The 18278-nt window shown below is 40.6% G+C and overlaps 1 protein-coding gene across 2 annotated transcripts in view; it reads right to left on the bottom strand.

The window, feature by feature from the left end:
- npnta (nephronectin a) overlaps window positions 1–18278 on the bottom strand; it is a 56969-nt gene that overhangs the window by 10152 nt on the left and 28539 nt on the right. For both annotated transcript variants that reach the window (XM_080881632.1, XM_080881633.1), the window contains 5 exons: window positions 11197–11316; window positions 9790–9909; window positions 6727–6861; window positions 5445–5567; window positions 3766–4167 (listed from right to left, as the gene is read on the bottom strand). In XM_080881632.1, the coding sequence (XP_080737758.1) occupies window positions 3766–4167; window positions 5445–5567; window positions 6727–6861; window positions 9790–9909; window positions 11197–11316 (900 nt within the window). The remainder of the gene's footprint in view (window positions 1–3765; window positions 4168–5444; window positions 5568–6726; window positions 6862–9789; window positions 9910–11196; window positions 11317–18278) is intronic.

Genomic DNA, 18278 nt, shown 5'->3' with positions numbered 1-18278 from the left:
CTCGAGAAGCAGCTGAAGTATTCTTCACGCCACGGGGCTCTTCTTCATTTTCATCCCTATTTCCGTCTAATTATTTGAATAATCACTCAGTGATGTCTCTCCTCCCCTCCTTCCCTCTCTCTCTCATCTGATTCAAGCCATCCTCGGCAAGCTCTGATTTCTAGAGCTGCTCTGCCGTAGTGCGGACTATTAGATTGATGTCTCCCTCAAGCAGGGCAGACAGGTGTTAAGGTAATCTTCTCTCCTCTTCCCTTTTTCTAATTATGTGATGCCATCTGGCAAGGTGAATAGGAACCACAGTATCTCACCTCTTATTCTGTACTTAGTTTCTCGGCATACATATTTTTGAGGGAGAACAGCTTAATGCCGAGTTTTCAGTAAACACTGTAATTTGCTGTGGCTACAAGCAAGCAAAACGCCAAAAGAGAGACACTTCTTGGAAATAAGCTTTATCGGGTCTTTAATACACAGACAGTATTTGTTAGTGGGATCAACTCGTTGCTGCTTTTTTTGTCTTATCGTTGGATTTACTGAGCACTGTCAACAAAATACAAAATTCCAACCAGCCCTATCATGTAGCTCGAGAGAGAAAACCGCCCGTTTCATCTGTTACATAAAAACGAGGATCGTGATTTCAGCCCTGAACTGCATATTTCAGACTTAACAGTGGGCGAGTTTTCTCATTAAGAAACAATTCACAGTTCTGAAAAGGTGCAGCACACGATTGGCCTGATTAGCTCCTTTGTTAAAGCCAAAAAAAAGCAGTCTTACCACCTAACATTATTTATAATTCATTCTGTTATTTGGTTTGATTGAGAATGTGATTCATTTTGAAGGTAATTGGTGTCAGAGTTTGATGCTTGGCCGAGAGCACTGCGTGACATGTGAATAACAAACGGTCTGGCTAAGTTTGTGTTTGTCACTTGAAGCCAAAAAGATAATTACCTTGAGAAGAGAAAGACATTCCTTCTCTCACTGTACAGCTTTGTGACACTGAGCTCATAATACTTCATTTTCTTGCAAAAAAAATTGGACATTATTTCCATACAATAGCTGCATTTTGAAGGTGGGTGTAGCTCTATTCAAATGGAAATCACTGTGAATTCGCCTATATAGGAGACTTAAAGGGAGCGTTCGTGCCAGAATCAAATTTACATATTTTACCTCTGGTGTGTAGTGCGTTTTATCGATCTTCTTTTCCCAGAAATTATAAACTGTTTACTCAAGAAAAAAAGCAAGTGGCATGTAGTTTGACTGTTGAAGATGAGGCAGGGGATTTCTTTAAAACTGAAAACTGGCTGCCACTACAGGCTAGCTGGAAAACACATTAAGGTGACCAGATCCCAATAAAGTGAATGTGGAGCAAACACTGTGTTTGTGTGGGACAAAGTGGGACACGTCAACAACACTGAGAGGTTTTCTGAAATGTTCATATCCAATTTTAAACTAAAAATACACTAAACTGCGCAGGTCACTGGGTTGTCATTTAGCAAATACAGGACAAATATACAGTGATCATAAAAGGAAGCTTCAGTTTGTTCTTATAGACTCGTGCAATAGTCTTTATATACTCCTGTGTTCTCTTTTATTTCACTGTTATTTCAGCAGCTCTTCTGTTTGGATGTATCTATAGATAGGATGACACTTTAAGCAATTTTTATCCAATTATGACCCACACAGCCTGCGTCACCACACAACATATCTTCCGCCTGTGGGAAATGGCAAACTACCTTTAACAAAAACAGACAAAACCGCTTTTTTTGCAGCACCTTCTGTCATATTCAAGAAAATCTACAAAGTTTGTGACTTTTTTGGGGACTTTTAACTTTACCTTCTTCTTCTGACTATAATAAGAAGTGTTTTCTTCATACAGACTGCGTAAAAGTGCATGTCCCGCAGAACTAGTCAAAATATGGCACATTGTCCAAAATGTGGGAAGGGGGGGAAACAGTGGGTAACAAACTCCCGCTCCAGTGTATCTTAACTGGTCTTGAAAGTGACCTCTAAGTTTTGAGTTGAACCATTTTGAAGACTTTGCAAATGGAAACTTTGAGATTCAAATTTGCTGACATATCTGAGCTAACAAAGCTGGAAGATGAACTTTATACACCAGCTGCCAGCTGCTGTTTATGGTAATATATGAAATCTGGATGTGCGAATGCAACAACTTAACCCCTTAATGCCAAGTGGATCGCATTTGATACGTGAGTTTTTGTCGCATTTGATACGTGAGTTTTTGTCGCATTTGATACGTGAGTTTTTGTCGCATTTGATACGTGAGTTTTTGTTTTAGAGTTTTGAGTTTTTGAGACATCTACATCATCAGTGTAATTTTCCCCCCTGAAAAAAAAAAATAAATTGCACAGTACATTTTTAAACAATACACTGCAAAAACTAAAACTAATTAAAATTTTTTTAAAAACACACCAGATGTAGCAAATGTGATACAAATTAAAAGATAATTCATGCAGATGTTATTAAGACCCATGGTGTAAATGAACAGTTCAGCTATAACGAAACCAAAAGAAAACAGGGTTCATTTCATAATCACAAAGCTGAAGCTGTAAATGTAAATGCACAGGTGCTTATAGAGCGCTGTTCTGAACTGAGCACTCAAAGCACTTTTCATTACAAGAGTACCCAATCATACACAATATATTCACACAGAGCTTTATTCTGTGTCTGAGCCCCATGTCTCACATTCATGCACTCACATACTGATTAATGCTTATCTTGACCAAGGGTGCTTTAATATACAGACAGGAGGAACCCGGGCATCAAACCACTGACCTTACAATTGCAGGAGAACACGTTGAATCGTCCTGAGCCACAACCCCAAGGTAACAAACAAGGCTTTCCTACATGTTCAGAGCAGTTAAAGCTGTTCCATCCCCCCAAAAAATACATTTATAAGAACAACGTGTAGTTCTATAGCTGCTATGTGAAAGACTGCATCACCTGTATGGAGTGTTTAAGCTCATTGTTTTTGTTCTGCAGCCCACAGCTTTACTGTTCTGGTTCACTTTTACTGCCTCTAGTCAGCCTTGTTTTCCAGACACAGCAGCTGTTCTCAGTGAAAAAGCTGTAAACACTCATTGTACACTACCTGCCCTGCAACAAGCAGCAATCACTCAAAATAGCAGCTCGCTGCTGAACATTGCAGAGCATTTAGCAGCTCAGGAGCCAGATTTTTTTTCTTATATACATCAAAACAGATTAGTGGACGCATGTGGAACAGACAAAGAAACACCTTATAAGACTCTACAGTTGGATCTAAATATGTCTTATGTCACATGATTTCCTGATGAAAGTGTCCCTCACACAACACAACATCAATCGTTTTATGACTATGTTTGGATAGTGAAGTGTAAAAGGGGACATTTTAATAAGCAGATGTCTTCTTCATTTTGGGAGCACTGAACTTGTTTGCCAGATAAAAAGAAAAACACACTTAAAGTTAATACTGATGTTGCTCTTTGTGTGCCAGATGTGTAAACAAACAGCTGCCTGCTAACAACTGTACGAGGTAAAAATGTAAATTTTGTGCTTACGGCTTCCTCCGGTAAACATCTGGAGGAAGCACATCAAACTGTTGCTTTTTTAATATTTCATGTGTATTTACTTAAGAAAAAACAATATCTATACTTATGACTCAAAAACTTTGAGTTATAAGTATGTATCTGAAAAGGGGAGGAAGCTATCACAATGGCTTTAAATCACCTGTTGAAACAAAACAACACCGTAGTAAAGCAAGAAGCCTCTTACTGTGAACATCCCCTCTCTGCTTGGTGACCTCCTTCTGGATGGTATTGTCCACTGGTGTGACCGGTGGCAGTGGCAAGGGTGGTCTGGTGGGAACTGCTGGCCTTGGAATGTAGGGTTTGCGAGTGGGTACCGGTGGCTTTCGGGTGGGTATGAAGGGCTTTCGGGTGGGTATGAAGGGCTTTCGGGTGGGGACCAACGGCTTGTGTTGCGATGGGGTCACCCTCGGGCGGGGTGCCTTGGTTGTAGTTGTAGCGGTTGGCGGCAATTTAGGGAAGATGATCTTTGGAGTGACTGGTGGGCGAGTGGTGGTGGTCCTCTGCTGATCCAAGTCTGGGATGTGGTTGTGATGATTTGGAGGCACTTTGCCTGGTCTCGGGGGGTCAATAACCACTTTAGGGATGGCTGAAATAATGAGAAAATGCAGATGGAGCACTGAAATATGAGCACTTAAGAGTTAATGAGGCATACATTTGCAGACTAACTGCAATTATTAGCCTCACTTTTTTGAAGAAGAGGGCTTTACTTCATCTACTGAGACTTCTGATAACCATTACCTAAATGTTAGCACTCTAAAACAAATTGGGTGTCTCCAATCACACTGAAAGCAAAAGCTCACAGCTGCAAACGAAGCTCATAAGTTCACATTCACTCACAGTTACAGGACTTCACAAGCTGAACCATTAAGACAGCCCACGTTCAGTGAACTCCTGCTCTTTGAAAATCGATCTTGCTTTCTTATCATGTCTTTTTTATCTGTCCGTGCGGTCATCTTGATTAGTAATTCTTTGTATGCTCATAGCCAGAGGCTTCGCAGCACAAGTCTAGAGCTGCTTGAAGTGTATGGAATGATTTCTGCACTAAGTCAGGCTGCTGTGCCCCGAAGATCACCCTCGCTCATGTCATCAAAGCTACACCGCCTTTTCCTTTGTGGCTGCACACATTGTCCAGGAGCAGAGACACAGATTGGGGGGTTGGCTTTCTTTTTTTTTTCTTTTTGGCAGGGGTGATAGTGGCAGTTTCCTAAGGATTTCATGAGTAAAGAATGAGAGTGGACAAAGGCAAAAGGTTTGAACTCTGTTATTGCCTTTTCAGGTTGCAGGCGACTTTGATATGTGATACATGAATAGGATATTGCAACGTGACTCCCTGAGCACTTGCGGCTCACACCCTTTGGGCAGGACGGTGGGGTGAAGTATATGCAGCAGGTTCCAACTTTGCTCTGTGGAATGCCACATGAGTTGCGCCCGTCCATTGGTTAAATAACTGTGGAGAATAAATGACTCTTTGTCTACTGAGCTGCTGTAAAAAAGTGCCGACGCACACTGTAATGAACTCTGTGTCAGTAAGCAGAATGAGACCAACTAACAGATCACAACAAATCACAGATGATGACGACTCCTCTTTGTGTCCTTATTACCCGAGCCGCATGTCAAAAAACCAAGTCAATCTGGGAACATGCGATAAAGGGGCAGGGTGAGTCAAGTAATGACTGACAGCTATTACAAAGAAAGGAATTTCAGTCCAAGCTTTGTGCTTGCAAGCCTATTTCTCCCTCTCTCCCTGCTCCCCCCCAGCACATTTTTAAAGACACAGGCAAAGAAAAAAGAAAAAAAAACCTGAAGCCCTGTTCCTTGTTGATAAACTGAATATTAGTTCCGGGGTTTTCTCTCGGGACTTACGTTTACAGTCGTGGCCCATCCCCCTGTAGCCGTCTTTGCATTTGCACTTGTATGAGCCCGGCGTGTTGTAGCAGGTGGCAAAGCTGCTGCAGTGGCTTTGACCTAAAGAGCACTCATCCACATCTGAAAGATAATGGAAGCATAACAACATTCAGCTCCTGGGTGCAAGTGCAGAAAGCTTAAAACGTAAAAGCAGAATATCAAACGCTAATTGCTTCACATCCACTTAAAGGAAGCTTCAAAATTTATGTCGTACTGTTAGTGAAAGAGTTTAAGTGGATAATAGTCGACCTTTTATGAATACCGGAGGAAAAATCACCACGAAGGTTGTTGTAAAAGTCCTCCCCAAGATACAGAGATGTGTCTGTGATACATTTAAAGAGCACCTGCCAAGTTGCTCTTGGCCGTTCTTTAATCTAATCAACTTGATAATTTTATTCAAAAGCAGATAAAATAGGATATGAATTGCAATAGAAGCTAATCTGTATTTGTTTTTCACATTTTTGGTGGTTAGAATTCATGAGCATGATACTAACAATTAAAAATCCACCTTTTGAAAGTTAAAAGTTTATTAAATTGCCATATTACTAAGTTTTTTTAATCTCTGTTTTTCTTTTAGTTGAAAAATACAGTCATGTGAAAAAGAAAGTATGGACTTACTGCATCCATGCACCTTGCAGTCATTGAGTCGGCCATGAGCTTCTCTGTGTATCAAAATATTCTAAAGTTAAATGTGAGGCCATCTGTCTGACAGCTAAAGCTGAAAGATGCAACGGAAATACGATCCAGAGTTGCAAAGGTAAGACTCCTCCATAACCATGTGAGATATGGTTAATTGCTTGTACAAGTTACATTTTAAAATGCAATTTTCCTGTTTTTTGTTACTGCATTGTTTTCCCTTTGCAAAGTATCTACTGATGTAGTTGTTACACTGAATCGTGTTTTTTAAACTAATTGTTTTACAACCAATTAACCTAGAAATAGAAAATCACAACGGGCCTGTTAAATGAGAGATTGGTTGAAAACCGCATCAGAGCATTAAATTAAAATACTAAAGCAAAGCAGAAGTTTGTCACATTGTAGTATCAAACATGGATTTCTGCTACTCATCTCTGCATGCGTGTTTCTTTTCTTTTCATCGGGCTCCTTCATAAGCAGTTCAAAAACAAAACTCGCATCACTAAAAGTACCTCGGCTTAAATTCAAGCCACCTCAGCGCATCTTTGACCTTTGTGTGAGTATTGCCAGTCGAAGCCTCACAACAGAGGCGCTGCCACAGTACCTATGCACTGGTATTTTCCGTTGATGTATTGCAGGTCGAAGCCTTCGTGGCATTTGCAGATGTAGCTACCAAAGGTGTTGATACATTTCCTGAACCTGGGACACACTGCTATCCCTGCTGCACACTCATCCACATCTGCAAAAGAAAGAAGATTGAGAAATTGAGGAAAATGCTCAGATAAATGTCTATAATGCATTAAATAAGAAGTGCACTCAAAATAAAACGACGTGATTTAAAAAAAAATTTGAGATTAGAAAGCATAATTGAATCTAAACTAAACATTACTATTCATGCCGGAACACATGTTCTTCATCCCTGCTTAGTATTCATTTATGAACAAAGCTCCTTTTACATTCTGCTCAGCGAGCAGAAAACAACACACACTAGCTTGTTTCATTATTTAAAGACTTTTTCCAAGTGTCTCTGTTGATCACCTTTACAGGCATGTGATCATTAATATTTAGACGCTGGGAGCCTGAAAGCTTCGCCTTAAAATCTTTAATTTATTTGCAGCATAATGCAGCTGAGGTGCTCAGAAACTGTTGTTTAAAATAACCTTAACAACACTAAAGTCACCTGGACCAGCTGGGAAAACAAGCGAGAGCGGTTAGTGGGCAGAGCTCTTCCCATCCCATTAACAACTACTGCTGAGGGTCTCATCAGCGAGGATCTTAATCCCAAGCTGCTTGAGTGGAGCTGCTTAATGGCCAACAGTTGTGGATGCATCACTGCCGTCACAGCAAGGGCAGACGTGGATTATTATATTTGAAATCACAAAGTAAAGTAACTGCACCTTTATACAGAGTAAAAAGCAAATCATGCTTACCCCATTTTCACATTCACAGATTCTATATCAGCAATGTTTATGTTTTAAAATGTGCTGAAAGTGACAGCTTCTGTGAGAAGCCGACTTTAATCAGATGGTGTTTCAGTCAAATTCTGTCACTGAGCAAAAACAAGTCGATACCTTCATCCAGTGAATCGTGAGACATCCTTCTTCAAGGATTCCCGGCCTAATTCACTTTTAGTAAACAAACACTGAAGCATGTGGAGTTTCCTAAAACAGCTACAGTAGTCCTGCTGGAGCTATTATGTTTACATTTTGTACCAATTCATGCATTTCAGTCGCTTCCAATGATTAAAAAAACCCACAATGGCCGATGGGATGAATATATATGGTTTATAATGACTCATTCATACAAACTTGTACTCATTCCTGTTAAGGTTACAGAGAATTAGTTCAACTAAAACATCCGACACACTACGATGGTCCGATCGCAGCGTTCGTGCACTTTGAAACATGTATGAGAGCAAAGCTACAGATATGAGCAGCAGTGCGCTACGATCCCATTTCCACAAAAGTTGCAACACTGTGTGAAGTAGTACAAAGGGAATGCAAGATTTTCTAGTCATCCCAGTGCTATATTTTATTGAATATAGTACAAGTACAACATATCAAATGGACTTTTTAAGAATATGCGCTCATTTTGAATGTTATGTGCTTAAAAAACACAGATTTGACCGACAGCGTTTCATCATCTCTTCCTCATTAAAAACCCATAACTGTAGTTTTTAGTGTGAGATGTTTCTCATGATGTTGATATTTAGGCCTCTTTGTTTGTTTAGGGTTTTTTTTTTGTTTCATACAGTAATGTGCCAAATGTTTTCAGTGGGTTTCTGCTGGCAAAATGTTTCTCAGCATTTTCTTGCTGAAATAAGAAATTTATTTATTTTTATTTATCACTTTCCTCATGCTGAAAAATGTCTTCAAATGTCAGCATAATATTGTTTCAAAACAGTGTCCTGTATTAATGGTGCCTTTTCAGTTATTTATGACATATGCGTTAATGCCAACACCCCATACCGTCATAACTGCTTTCCTTCTTAGCCTGGAGGACACGTCATTTCCAAACTCAAATTTTGAATCCACAGACCACAGGGTACTTTTTACTCTTTACCTCAGTCCACACTGAATGAGCTCAGGCCCAGAGGGTTGTTTATTTCATGCTACAGTTTTCACTTGCATTTTGGGGCGGCAGCGATAAACTGTGTTTACTGACAATGCTTTTCAGAATTGTTCCTGAGTCCATACATAAAAGTGTCTGTTTTTAATGCAGTGGTGCCTGAGGGCCTGAAGCTCACGCACCTTTCGTTCATTTTTGACCTTTTCTCTTACATCAGATTTTTTAATTTTACATTAAGAAAGGGTCTTCTTAACTTATTGAACCACTTACAAATTCAGACTTTCACACCCTTCTCCATTTTTACATCTGACAGACTCATCCTCTCTTTTTATATCCAGTCATGCTACTAATTAACCTCATTAGCTGCCAGATGCTTCACTTCAGTCTCTGGTTCCTACATAGAATCACGTCCACGAGGATGATTATACAGCTTCCATAAAACTCTCCACGTCCAGAGTTTACTGTAGTAACACCTGTGGTAGGCAAAGGGTTCTGTCCCCTTCATAATTCTTCATGATTCATGTCGGTGCTATTTTAGAAAACCACCCCTTTAGCTGCCCAGCAGTTAAGTGGCCCTATAAGGCAGCATAAAGGGGAAGAGCCTCTAGTGAACACCCTGTGTTTAAACCTGACACAGGTTAACTGCCTCAACTGCCCACCTCATCTGTTAAGGTACCCCTCTGAGGAGCAGTGTCACATAAAATTGGCAGTAAAGGCAGACATGTGGGATTCCCTCGATCGCATTCCTGCTGTAAAAGCAACAGGAAGCAAACAACTTGGTCGAGAAGGACCGACGATGAAATCAAAGTGATGCGCTGTGAAACAATTTGGATGAATTCAACTTTGATGAGTTGTTTGCTTTGAGGATTTGCGTTCGAGTGGCTAAACTGCAAATTGTGTTGCCAGTTTCTTTTCTTCCTTTGCCAAAATAGTTGCCTTTGATTAGCAAATTTAAAGGCTGAGAAAAACACACAAACACATACTCACACACAAACAAAAAAAAAGTTATATTTATGAGGATTTACATGCTGCAAGTCGCTCACAGATAAGAGTAGCTCAGCTTTCAGGCATGTGGAGATATTTTAAGACCGGGACGTACCCACACAGGTTCTCCCATCCGGAGCCAGCTGTAGCCCCGGCGACGGACACTGACATCGGACCTCTCCTTTCAGCACCTCGCAGCCATACTGGCAGTTGGCCATACCACAAGTGCGAGCGTCTGATGGGTAAAAGAGAAACACGGCACACATTAACACACACTGGTGCCACTGGGGAGTACAAAGGGAGAAGAGTTTATGCCATTCTCACCTACACTTTTTTTTCCCCACACCAACACACACACGCGCGCGCGCTTCTTTTTCCTCCAGCCAATTTATAACAGCCAGGCCACTCGCCTGCCTTTTCTGATATTAGCCAGCTTGACCCTGGGGTGCTGCCAGCGGCACAGCACTCACTCTGCCATTATTAGACTTCTCTGCTGTGCAGTTGCCATGTGCTCACACCTTAGCTCCAGCAATCTTCCCCCTGCCCACTTTTATCCTTTGTTACACCCAAAGATTGATAATCCATCTCCCCCCCTCGATATCAAAGCAACAGCGTGAGGCGTGAGTGTTGTTGAGACGTGCCGGGCAGATCAAGAACTTCCAAAAATAATAACGTAATGAAACAGATTTTCTTCGGCCTGTCTTGATAACAGTGGGCTCTAAAAAGGAAATTAAAAGTGAGGCTTTTGCTGCCACTGCTACTTCAGCTGCTGCCGGCACCCTGGAGTAGAGTCTGATGACTGAGGCAGGCCGGGCTGATTAAATGCTACAGTGATCTATTGATCAAAGGGGAGAAAGGAGGAGCAGCAAGGTGTTTAACGGCATCATGCTATCATTAGACAACAACACCTAGGATAATTTCAGATTGCCTCAAGTGTTACGCGATTTAGACTTTAAAAGGTGGAGAGTGAATTTTCCCCTCGTACAAAAGAACTAATTAAAAAGAGGTATCGGGAGTCATACAGTCCTCAAGTGGAAACGTGCAGGGAAAATAGTTATCAGGTGGGAAACAGAATTTACAGGGAGACATGTTCAGGCATCAGCTCACATTCTGTGGACTACCTCGGGGCAAACAATAAAAAAAAACCCTAAAAGAAAATGTGCACATTCACTCAAGGGTCTGTAGATTGTGTTTCTTTCATATTTTTCATTTCAGCCCTCAAAGGGTTCTTCACAGGGGTTCTTTAGTCTGCAGAGCTACTATAATGAAGCAGATCAACACGGTGTTTTAATCAAAACAGTCTATCAAAGGATTGTGAGGCTGCTGTCAGGGGTACGAGTGGGAAATACATTTCTTAATGATATCAACACCGTGTCCTGTAGAAACAGATGGATACATTCAGTGAAAAGAGGAATCCTCCATGAGGAGAACACAGACAGGGAAAGGAAACTTCCACCTCTCAGGCTGTAACACAAAGAGTGTTAACAATCAAAGTGTGTGTGTGCAAGAGAAACAGGCTTACTTCCACAGGTCCCGTCAGGCATCAGCATGTAGCCATTCAGGCAGTAACACTTGTAGCTCCCATACGTGTTCATGCACCTGTGTTTGCAGGGCCTTGGCTTTAGCCCGCACTCATTCAGGTCTGCAGACAGAGAGAAAGACAACTTAAATCACCCGGGGTACAGAGAGACAGAGGTCCTATAAAGAGGTGAAATTAGTCACGGGGCAAAGGTGGAAGAGGTGAGTCATGTCAGACATCGCTTGTCCATTTACGTGCAGGTATGCAGGCTCCCTCTGAGGTGACTGCGTGTTAACGTGGTCGTTGTTTAAATGGGGTGGGGGTATCTTCAAGGAAGTGAAGCGTTTCTGTGTTCTGACAGGCCCAGAAATCGCCCTTTTGATGGTTAAGCCAGTAACAGCATTAAACCTTTGCATCACCTGCATGCGATGAAGGATATGATTAAACCCTATGACTTTCCACCACTTTGTGAGGTTTGCCAGTTCTCCATCTGGTTTTCTTTGATGGATACGTTTAATTCTGGTGTTTTTATGTGGACGTGAAAGCAGAGAAATCTCACCCACAGTAGCCCATGAAAATCTTATTAGAAAACGATGCTGTCTGGGCTCGGAGTAAGGAGCACCCCTTGGAGAAAAGAATATGCTCTCAGCTCAACACCTGTCAAATGCTTATGCAAATTCAAGTCATTATGCTTTTCTCGAGGGCAGACATTTTGACGAGTCAAACAGAGCTGTAACTAATGACATTAATGATGTCTTCCTTTCTTCCATGTATTTTAAATCCCAGGGCTCTGGTGCATGCTGCCTCACTGGGATGACTTACTGACACTCCAAAATGTAACAGAGCATTGCCAAAACCATTAAAACACTGGTTACACTTGTGTACCTCCTGTTATGATAAGACAAAGTGTGCAAAGTACGTGCAAAGTTTACAGTGGCTCAGGTAAGTGAATATATTTAGGTCTTTATATTCATTAGAATGGATGGAAAACAAAGAGACAGCCACGACATTACCTTTAAAAGGCATATTTTGACATATCATCGCATAAAAAATTAAAGGTGACAATTTGTTTTCATTAGTCTGTTTCAGGTCATTGCACACACTGCAACTTCAGAACAACTTAGTTGGATATGATTAATATAGTAACACCTACAGTCAGCTGGAAAAGAAAGTTTTCCCCAAACTCTCTGCAGTCCAGTGAAAACTAAGTACACCTCATGGTTCAGTAGCTTGTAGGATCACCTTTAGCTGCAATAACTTAAAGTAATTGTTTTCTTTATGGCTTTATCAGACCCTCTTGTCACAGTGGAGGAATGACCCACTCTTGGTGCTTCACTTCATTGAGGTTTGACAGGCTCATTCGTCTGGGCTTTGACTGGGTCATTGCAACACCTTGATGCTTTTCTTCTTCGGTCATTCTGTTGCAGATTTGCTGTTATGCTTGGGAAAACTGTCCTGTTGCATAACCCAATTTGAGAAAAGCTTTAGCTGTCAGAAAGATGGCCTCATATTTGAGACAAAAGTACTTTGTTATACAGATGAGTTCATGGTGGATTGCAAGGTGCTCAGGTCCTTTGGCTGTAAAAACGAGTCCAAATCATGACCATTGTGGTCGACAGTTGGTATGAGGTTTTTCTGCCAATATGTTTGGTGTGCATTACAGTCAAACATCTCCACTCCACAAGGACGTTGTTCAAGATGCCTTGAAAAAGCCATACTTGTTCAGCCTTTTAGATCGTACTATTATGTACTGTTAGCATTTAACAGGTCTCAGTAGAGTCTGAGTCGTGGCTCTTGGAGTGTTTTATGACCTTTGTGCGGTCTGAAGTGTGTGTGTCAAAGCAAATGTGACATCTTCCAAAGCATACTGCTAACACATACCTGAATGCTCCAGATCAACAAATTGCCAAAACTTCTGCTTTTATCAAAGTGATCCTGCTTTCCAGTCATCAGATAATTAGTACATTTGCGGCAAAGACCAGGCTGCTTCTTGTTCTCTTAACTCCTGTGGAAGCAGTAAGGGGGGCACTTACTTCTTTAACAGGACTACATAGGGCTGCATGAAAACTTTTTTTTTTCCACAACTGTATATATTTAAAATCAAATCAAGTGTTGTGTCTCAAATTGTACATTTCTGCACTAACACTTGTCTTTTTGAATGCATAAGAAGAGTGACTTTTAAAAGTTTGGGCACATGCATTCCACCAGACATTCTCCAATGGTGTGCTCATTACAGTCAGAAGCTGACTGAACAGTACTATATGTTTGCCACCTTTTGTGGTGGAATACACAGCAGAAAGGATGGATTTTCAGCCAGTAGTAGGAGGATGGTGATGCCAATAACTGGCTAGCTAGCTAGCACTTTATGCTTCTTGGGGCAGCACTATTCAGTGGTTACCACCCTCATTATTTTAAAAACTTGGTGCTACGTTTTGGTCAGAAATTTTGCAAAGTGCATTGCCAACACAACAATGATGGTCAAATAATCATCATTTTGAGGCACTACATTGGTAAAATTTATAGACTATGCAAGTAAATCCACAGTCTATTAGTAAAAGTTTTCAAATGAAACACAAGCAAAGGCTTTTAACAGCTGTCTTAAATAAGGAAGGTCTGTTTTTATTTAGTCCACTGAACAAAGAATAACTATTATCTGATACAAAGTGACAATCATAACAATTATGTAATGCACTCAAGCTTTCACTCCATTAAAGAGGATAAAAATGATGGCAGATGAAATTACTGAACCGTGAAACACAAACAGAAATGTCATAATTACATCATGTTTTCATCATTTTTTATTTTTTTTAGCGGTTTGATGTTTAGCTCCTCAGTTTACAGCTAGTGGGAGCAGACTGTAGATTAACTGCCACCAACAGTTTATCAGTGAACTCAAACATAATATTTGCAGTAACTTATTGGATGAAAAGGCCAAATTATTTCTGTCTTAACCTGGCTGTTAATGTTATTAGCAACACAAGTGCTTTTTATGCTGCGTTAAATGTTCACTGCAAGAAAAACCTCTTGTAGCTTTCTTGGTGGTTTCAGACTTTGATGCTGTAATTGTTATTTGCTGTGTGCGCTCAATAATTTATGCAAGAAATTCTTTCTACGCTCCCACTTTTAGAAAGAGGGATTACACTAGCCTGCAGTCATGCAGCTCAGATGTGCAAAGCGTTTGCTTTAAATCATGTTTTTCACCTAAAGTAAGTTTTAGGAAAGAGTTGTCTCATAAAGGAAACTGTGTCACTCTTTCAGAGCATCACTGAACAGCTTGTCTGGTTAGAGTAACCAGATAAGCCTTTTCATAGTCCCAGCTCTTGCTTACATCCTTTTAATAACTTGGAGAACTTCAGTGCTTACAAGGAAGACTACATTCTGTTTGAAGTCTAAGTTTTATTGACCAAACAGGCTTTGGTTGTATACAGGTAAACAGTTCGTGTGAAGTGAAAAAGGGATTGCATTTAGTGAAATGTAATATTAAAACCACTGGTTATTGCCTGAAGACAGACTATCTTTAGATAAGCTTTTCAAACAGGTTGCTTCTGCTTTGGTTAGCATAAATTCGCATGTGCATATCGCTGAAATACTTATGGATTTTGATGGAAACAGGGTTTATGTTTGGGGCAAATGTTTCTTCATATATTACCTGCACCTCGTTTAAATGTGACAAGTTTGGAGTGTCAGAACCATAAAAGGAAAAATCCAACTTGAAACGGTACCAAAAATCCATCACACCTGAACGATGACACACACTCCAAGCAATATAAATAACTATGAATACCACTCTCTGTGTCTGTGACACAGTAGAAGCATCATAAAATAGATTTCATCTCACCGTGTGGCACATGAGCGTTCATCTTGGCTTACTGCACTTTAAATGGCGCCGTGTTTAGCTCTATGGACATATGTAGGGCACATTCTTTGAGAGCCACATACCTCCTGCATTTAAAAGATGCCACAGTTTAATTTGGATGAATGATTGAGCAGATGCCCAGTTTGTATATGTACAGACTCCTGTCTTCTATTAATGAAAGCTTCTGGTCTACTAAAGCCAAACTGGCTAAGTGATCAGTAAATGTGTCAGAAATTTGGACAGCATGCTTAACCTTAGGAAGTGCTGCCAGACTTCAAGTCATGTTCCATGACCATAAATTCTTTTAGATATATAGGGGTCAGTTTGTGAAAGCAGCTGTCATGCTGGGGTGATATATAAATCATTTAAAACATTACTTTCACTGTTTGAATGAGTAGAGATAACAAGGAGCAGACTACTTACAGTTATAAAAACATTCTTCTACATGTAAGACAAGCTAAATGTTATTAGACTTAAGCAGGGCTGCACGATTAATCCAGTTTTAATCTCGATCACGAGTCTGGTTTCCCACAATTAAATCAGCATCACTGATTGATAATGAAAATCTGTGCTCTGGCAATAAAATCCTGTTCCCTGCAATGTACAGGATCACATTAAAAGCAGGTCATTAGCTGTTGTTTGGAAATACATTTTAGTGATTTAGTCCTGTATTATTGGGTCTGTGCTCCAACTCAACACAACTAACTTATTCAAAACACATCTACATCTGCTCTACAATGAATGTAAAGACAAACAGTGCGGTCGTACCTAATGGAAATCATCCAGCACAGACTCAGAAGTCCATAAAAAAAGCAGGCCTGTGCAGCGCATCTGGTCGTCCATCAAGCTCAAAAAGACAAACTGAAGTCACCAACAAATGCAGTCAAATTCCATTTAGCCAAAAATATGTGTCCACTACCCATTAAGGCTTAAGGAAACTGGTCAACTGTATGAAAGTGGCAAAACCTGCACTATAGGCAAAGAGAGAAATAAAGTTTTACTATATGCATTTTATTCACATCTGTCATGTAGGTAACCATCTAGTGCGCATGCGCCAACCAGCGTGCAGCCTGTTACAGTCTGGTTTAAAATGGAGCACTGTAACAAAAAATAATTTCCCCCAGGGATCAATAAAGTATTCTGATTCTGATTCTGATTCTGATAATGGAATAAAAAAAAAGTGCTCCAAGGCTCCAAAGGCTTAACTGACAAGTGCTTTTCAGTGGGGCAGATGCAAGCTCAGGACCAACAAAAAGGACTTCCTGGGGCACTTGGTTTTATTGCAAAATAATACAACAAGTTTATTCTAGGAGCAGTATGAGACGAACAAGTGCGTAATTGCTCTAAGAGTCGACCCTGATGAAGAATAGATGTGTTGGTTTATATTCTTTCCTTCTAGGAAATGCACTCGGGTCAGATGAATAAGGCGTTTGGATACAAACACCTCATTTGTATGCAGAGATGTTTTAATTAACATGAATGCAGCACAAGGCAAAGGTGAAAGCATCGTCCTGTGGACTACATTTTGTGTTAGCTTAGTTAAAAAAGAAAAAAAAAATTATATGAATATTTATTCTCTAAGATATGCACTGAATTTAGGTAACTAAAGAAGGACTGGTTTTATTTTAAACATTAGCAGGAATGCAGCAGAGCATGGATGTAAGCTTACATGATCATTTCGGGGGTCAAATCAGTGAATAATCACAACAACAAATGTTGACATTTAAAATAATAGTGATAATAATTTTGCTCATAGTCGTGCTGCCCTAAAATGAATTTTTATTTTGAAATTTCAGGATTTCTGATATGAATGAAATGTCTTTGCAAATATAAACTGATTGTCTTCTTGAGATAACAAGATTTTCATTTGCGTGCATAACAAAGTGACACAGGTGCAGTGTGATGACTCTTATTATTACACAGCGCACACAGCAGGTCTTGCTGCCCACTGCAAACCGAATTTGTTCTGCTATTTTTGTTCACCACATGAGCATAAAGCTCACTGCTTTTTTCCCCTCACTTTTCAAACACCTGTACAAACTGACAGTCTTTCCGCTGCGACATAAATTATTCTTAGTTTTTCTATGGAGGGAACCACGTCAAAATGATTTGTTCTGTCCTTTGTCAGACAGGAGGCTTAGCTCCGCTTACTTCACCCACAAGATATTGTCCAAAACACTCACACCTGCACACACACGTGCATGCACGCACATCACTGTTGTCCAATTTTTACAATTAACACTGTCAATCCTGTTTCTTTTTTTCATAGCACACAGCTTTTGCACACTCATTACTGCGATAACAGAAAACCATAGCAACACTGTCCATTGTCAGCGTGAAAGAGGAAAAAGGTCTCCACTTGTCCGTTGCACTGAAAAACAGCTTAAAAATGTAAATGAGGGATTATTGAAATTCTCACATTCTCAGACAGTAGAGCATCAGCACAAGCAACGCGCAAGATACAGCCAGGCTCTCATCTACAGGCAAGACCAAGAGGACAGACAGAGAGAGAGAGAGAAACAGAGAGATAACACACAGATATGACCACCAATTCATACTTCGACATGGCCCCAGGACTGCAGAAACCTGTGAGATAGCAGAGGTGGAGAGCCCCTCTGGGGTGTTCACTGTATGGTAAATGAACTGCTAAGACACATTTGAAGTGATGCAAAATGGAGTGATTTATTGGGTCAGCTCCACTGAGGTGTGCTACATTCCCGACACACCTCTATCACTGACAGGGATTAGCAGGGGCCTTTTTCTTGGGCATATGCTCATCTTTAAAGGAGATAACACTGGTTGGAATTCAAGGCCTTGTTCTAGCAGCGATGGAGAAGCCACGAGTGCTGTGTCCATGTCGATGATGGTTTGAAAAGCAAGGAAGAGCTATTTGTTCCAGGCAGTCATGGTGCAAATGAGAAAGAAGAAGAAGAAGCAGGGAAGAGAAACTCATGATGGCTCTTCTGCACAGAGAAACTGTATTCAGGGTAGAAGGGATAAAGAAAGGGAGGGGAGAGTGGTAAAAACTGCAACATGCTTGGCACTCGTGCTGTTTTTCTTCTGCTGAAAAGCTGCTCTTGGGTGGTGCCTCCTCTGCCAGGGACAGAACGAAAGCAGGAAGAAAATAACTGGGAGTGACATTTAGTCCTCCTTAGGTCGCATTGTGCAGCACCATGCATGTTGCCAAGGGGGAAGAAGAGAAGCTGCCGAGGGGAGGTCGATCGAATCT

This window comes from Rhamphochromis sp. 'chilingali' (assembly GCF_963969265.1).
Source record: "Rhamphochromis sp. 'chilingali' genome assembly, chromosome: 4".
Lineage (NCBI taxonomy): Eukaryota > Metazoa > Chordata > Actinopteri > Cichliformes > Cichlidae > Rhamphochromis > Rhamphochromis sp. 'chilingali'.
Note: the sequence above shows the minus strand (reverse complement) of the source record. Positions and strands in the feature narration are given on the sequence as shown.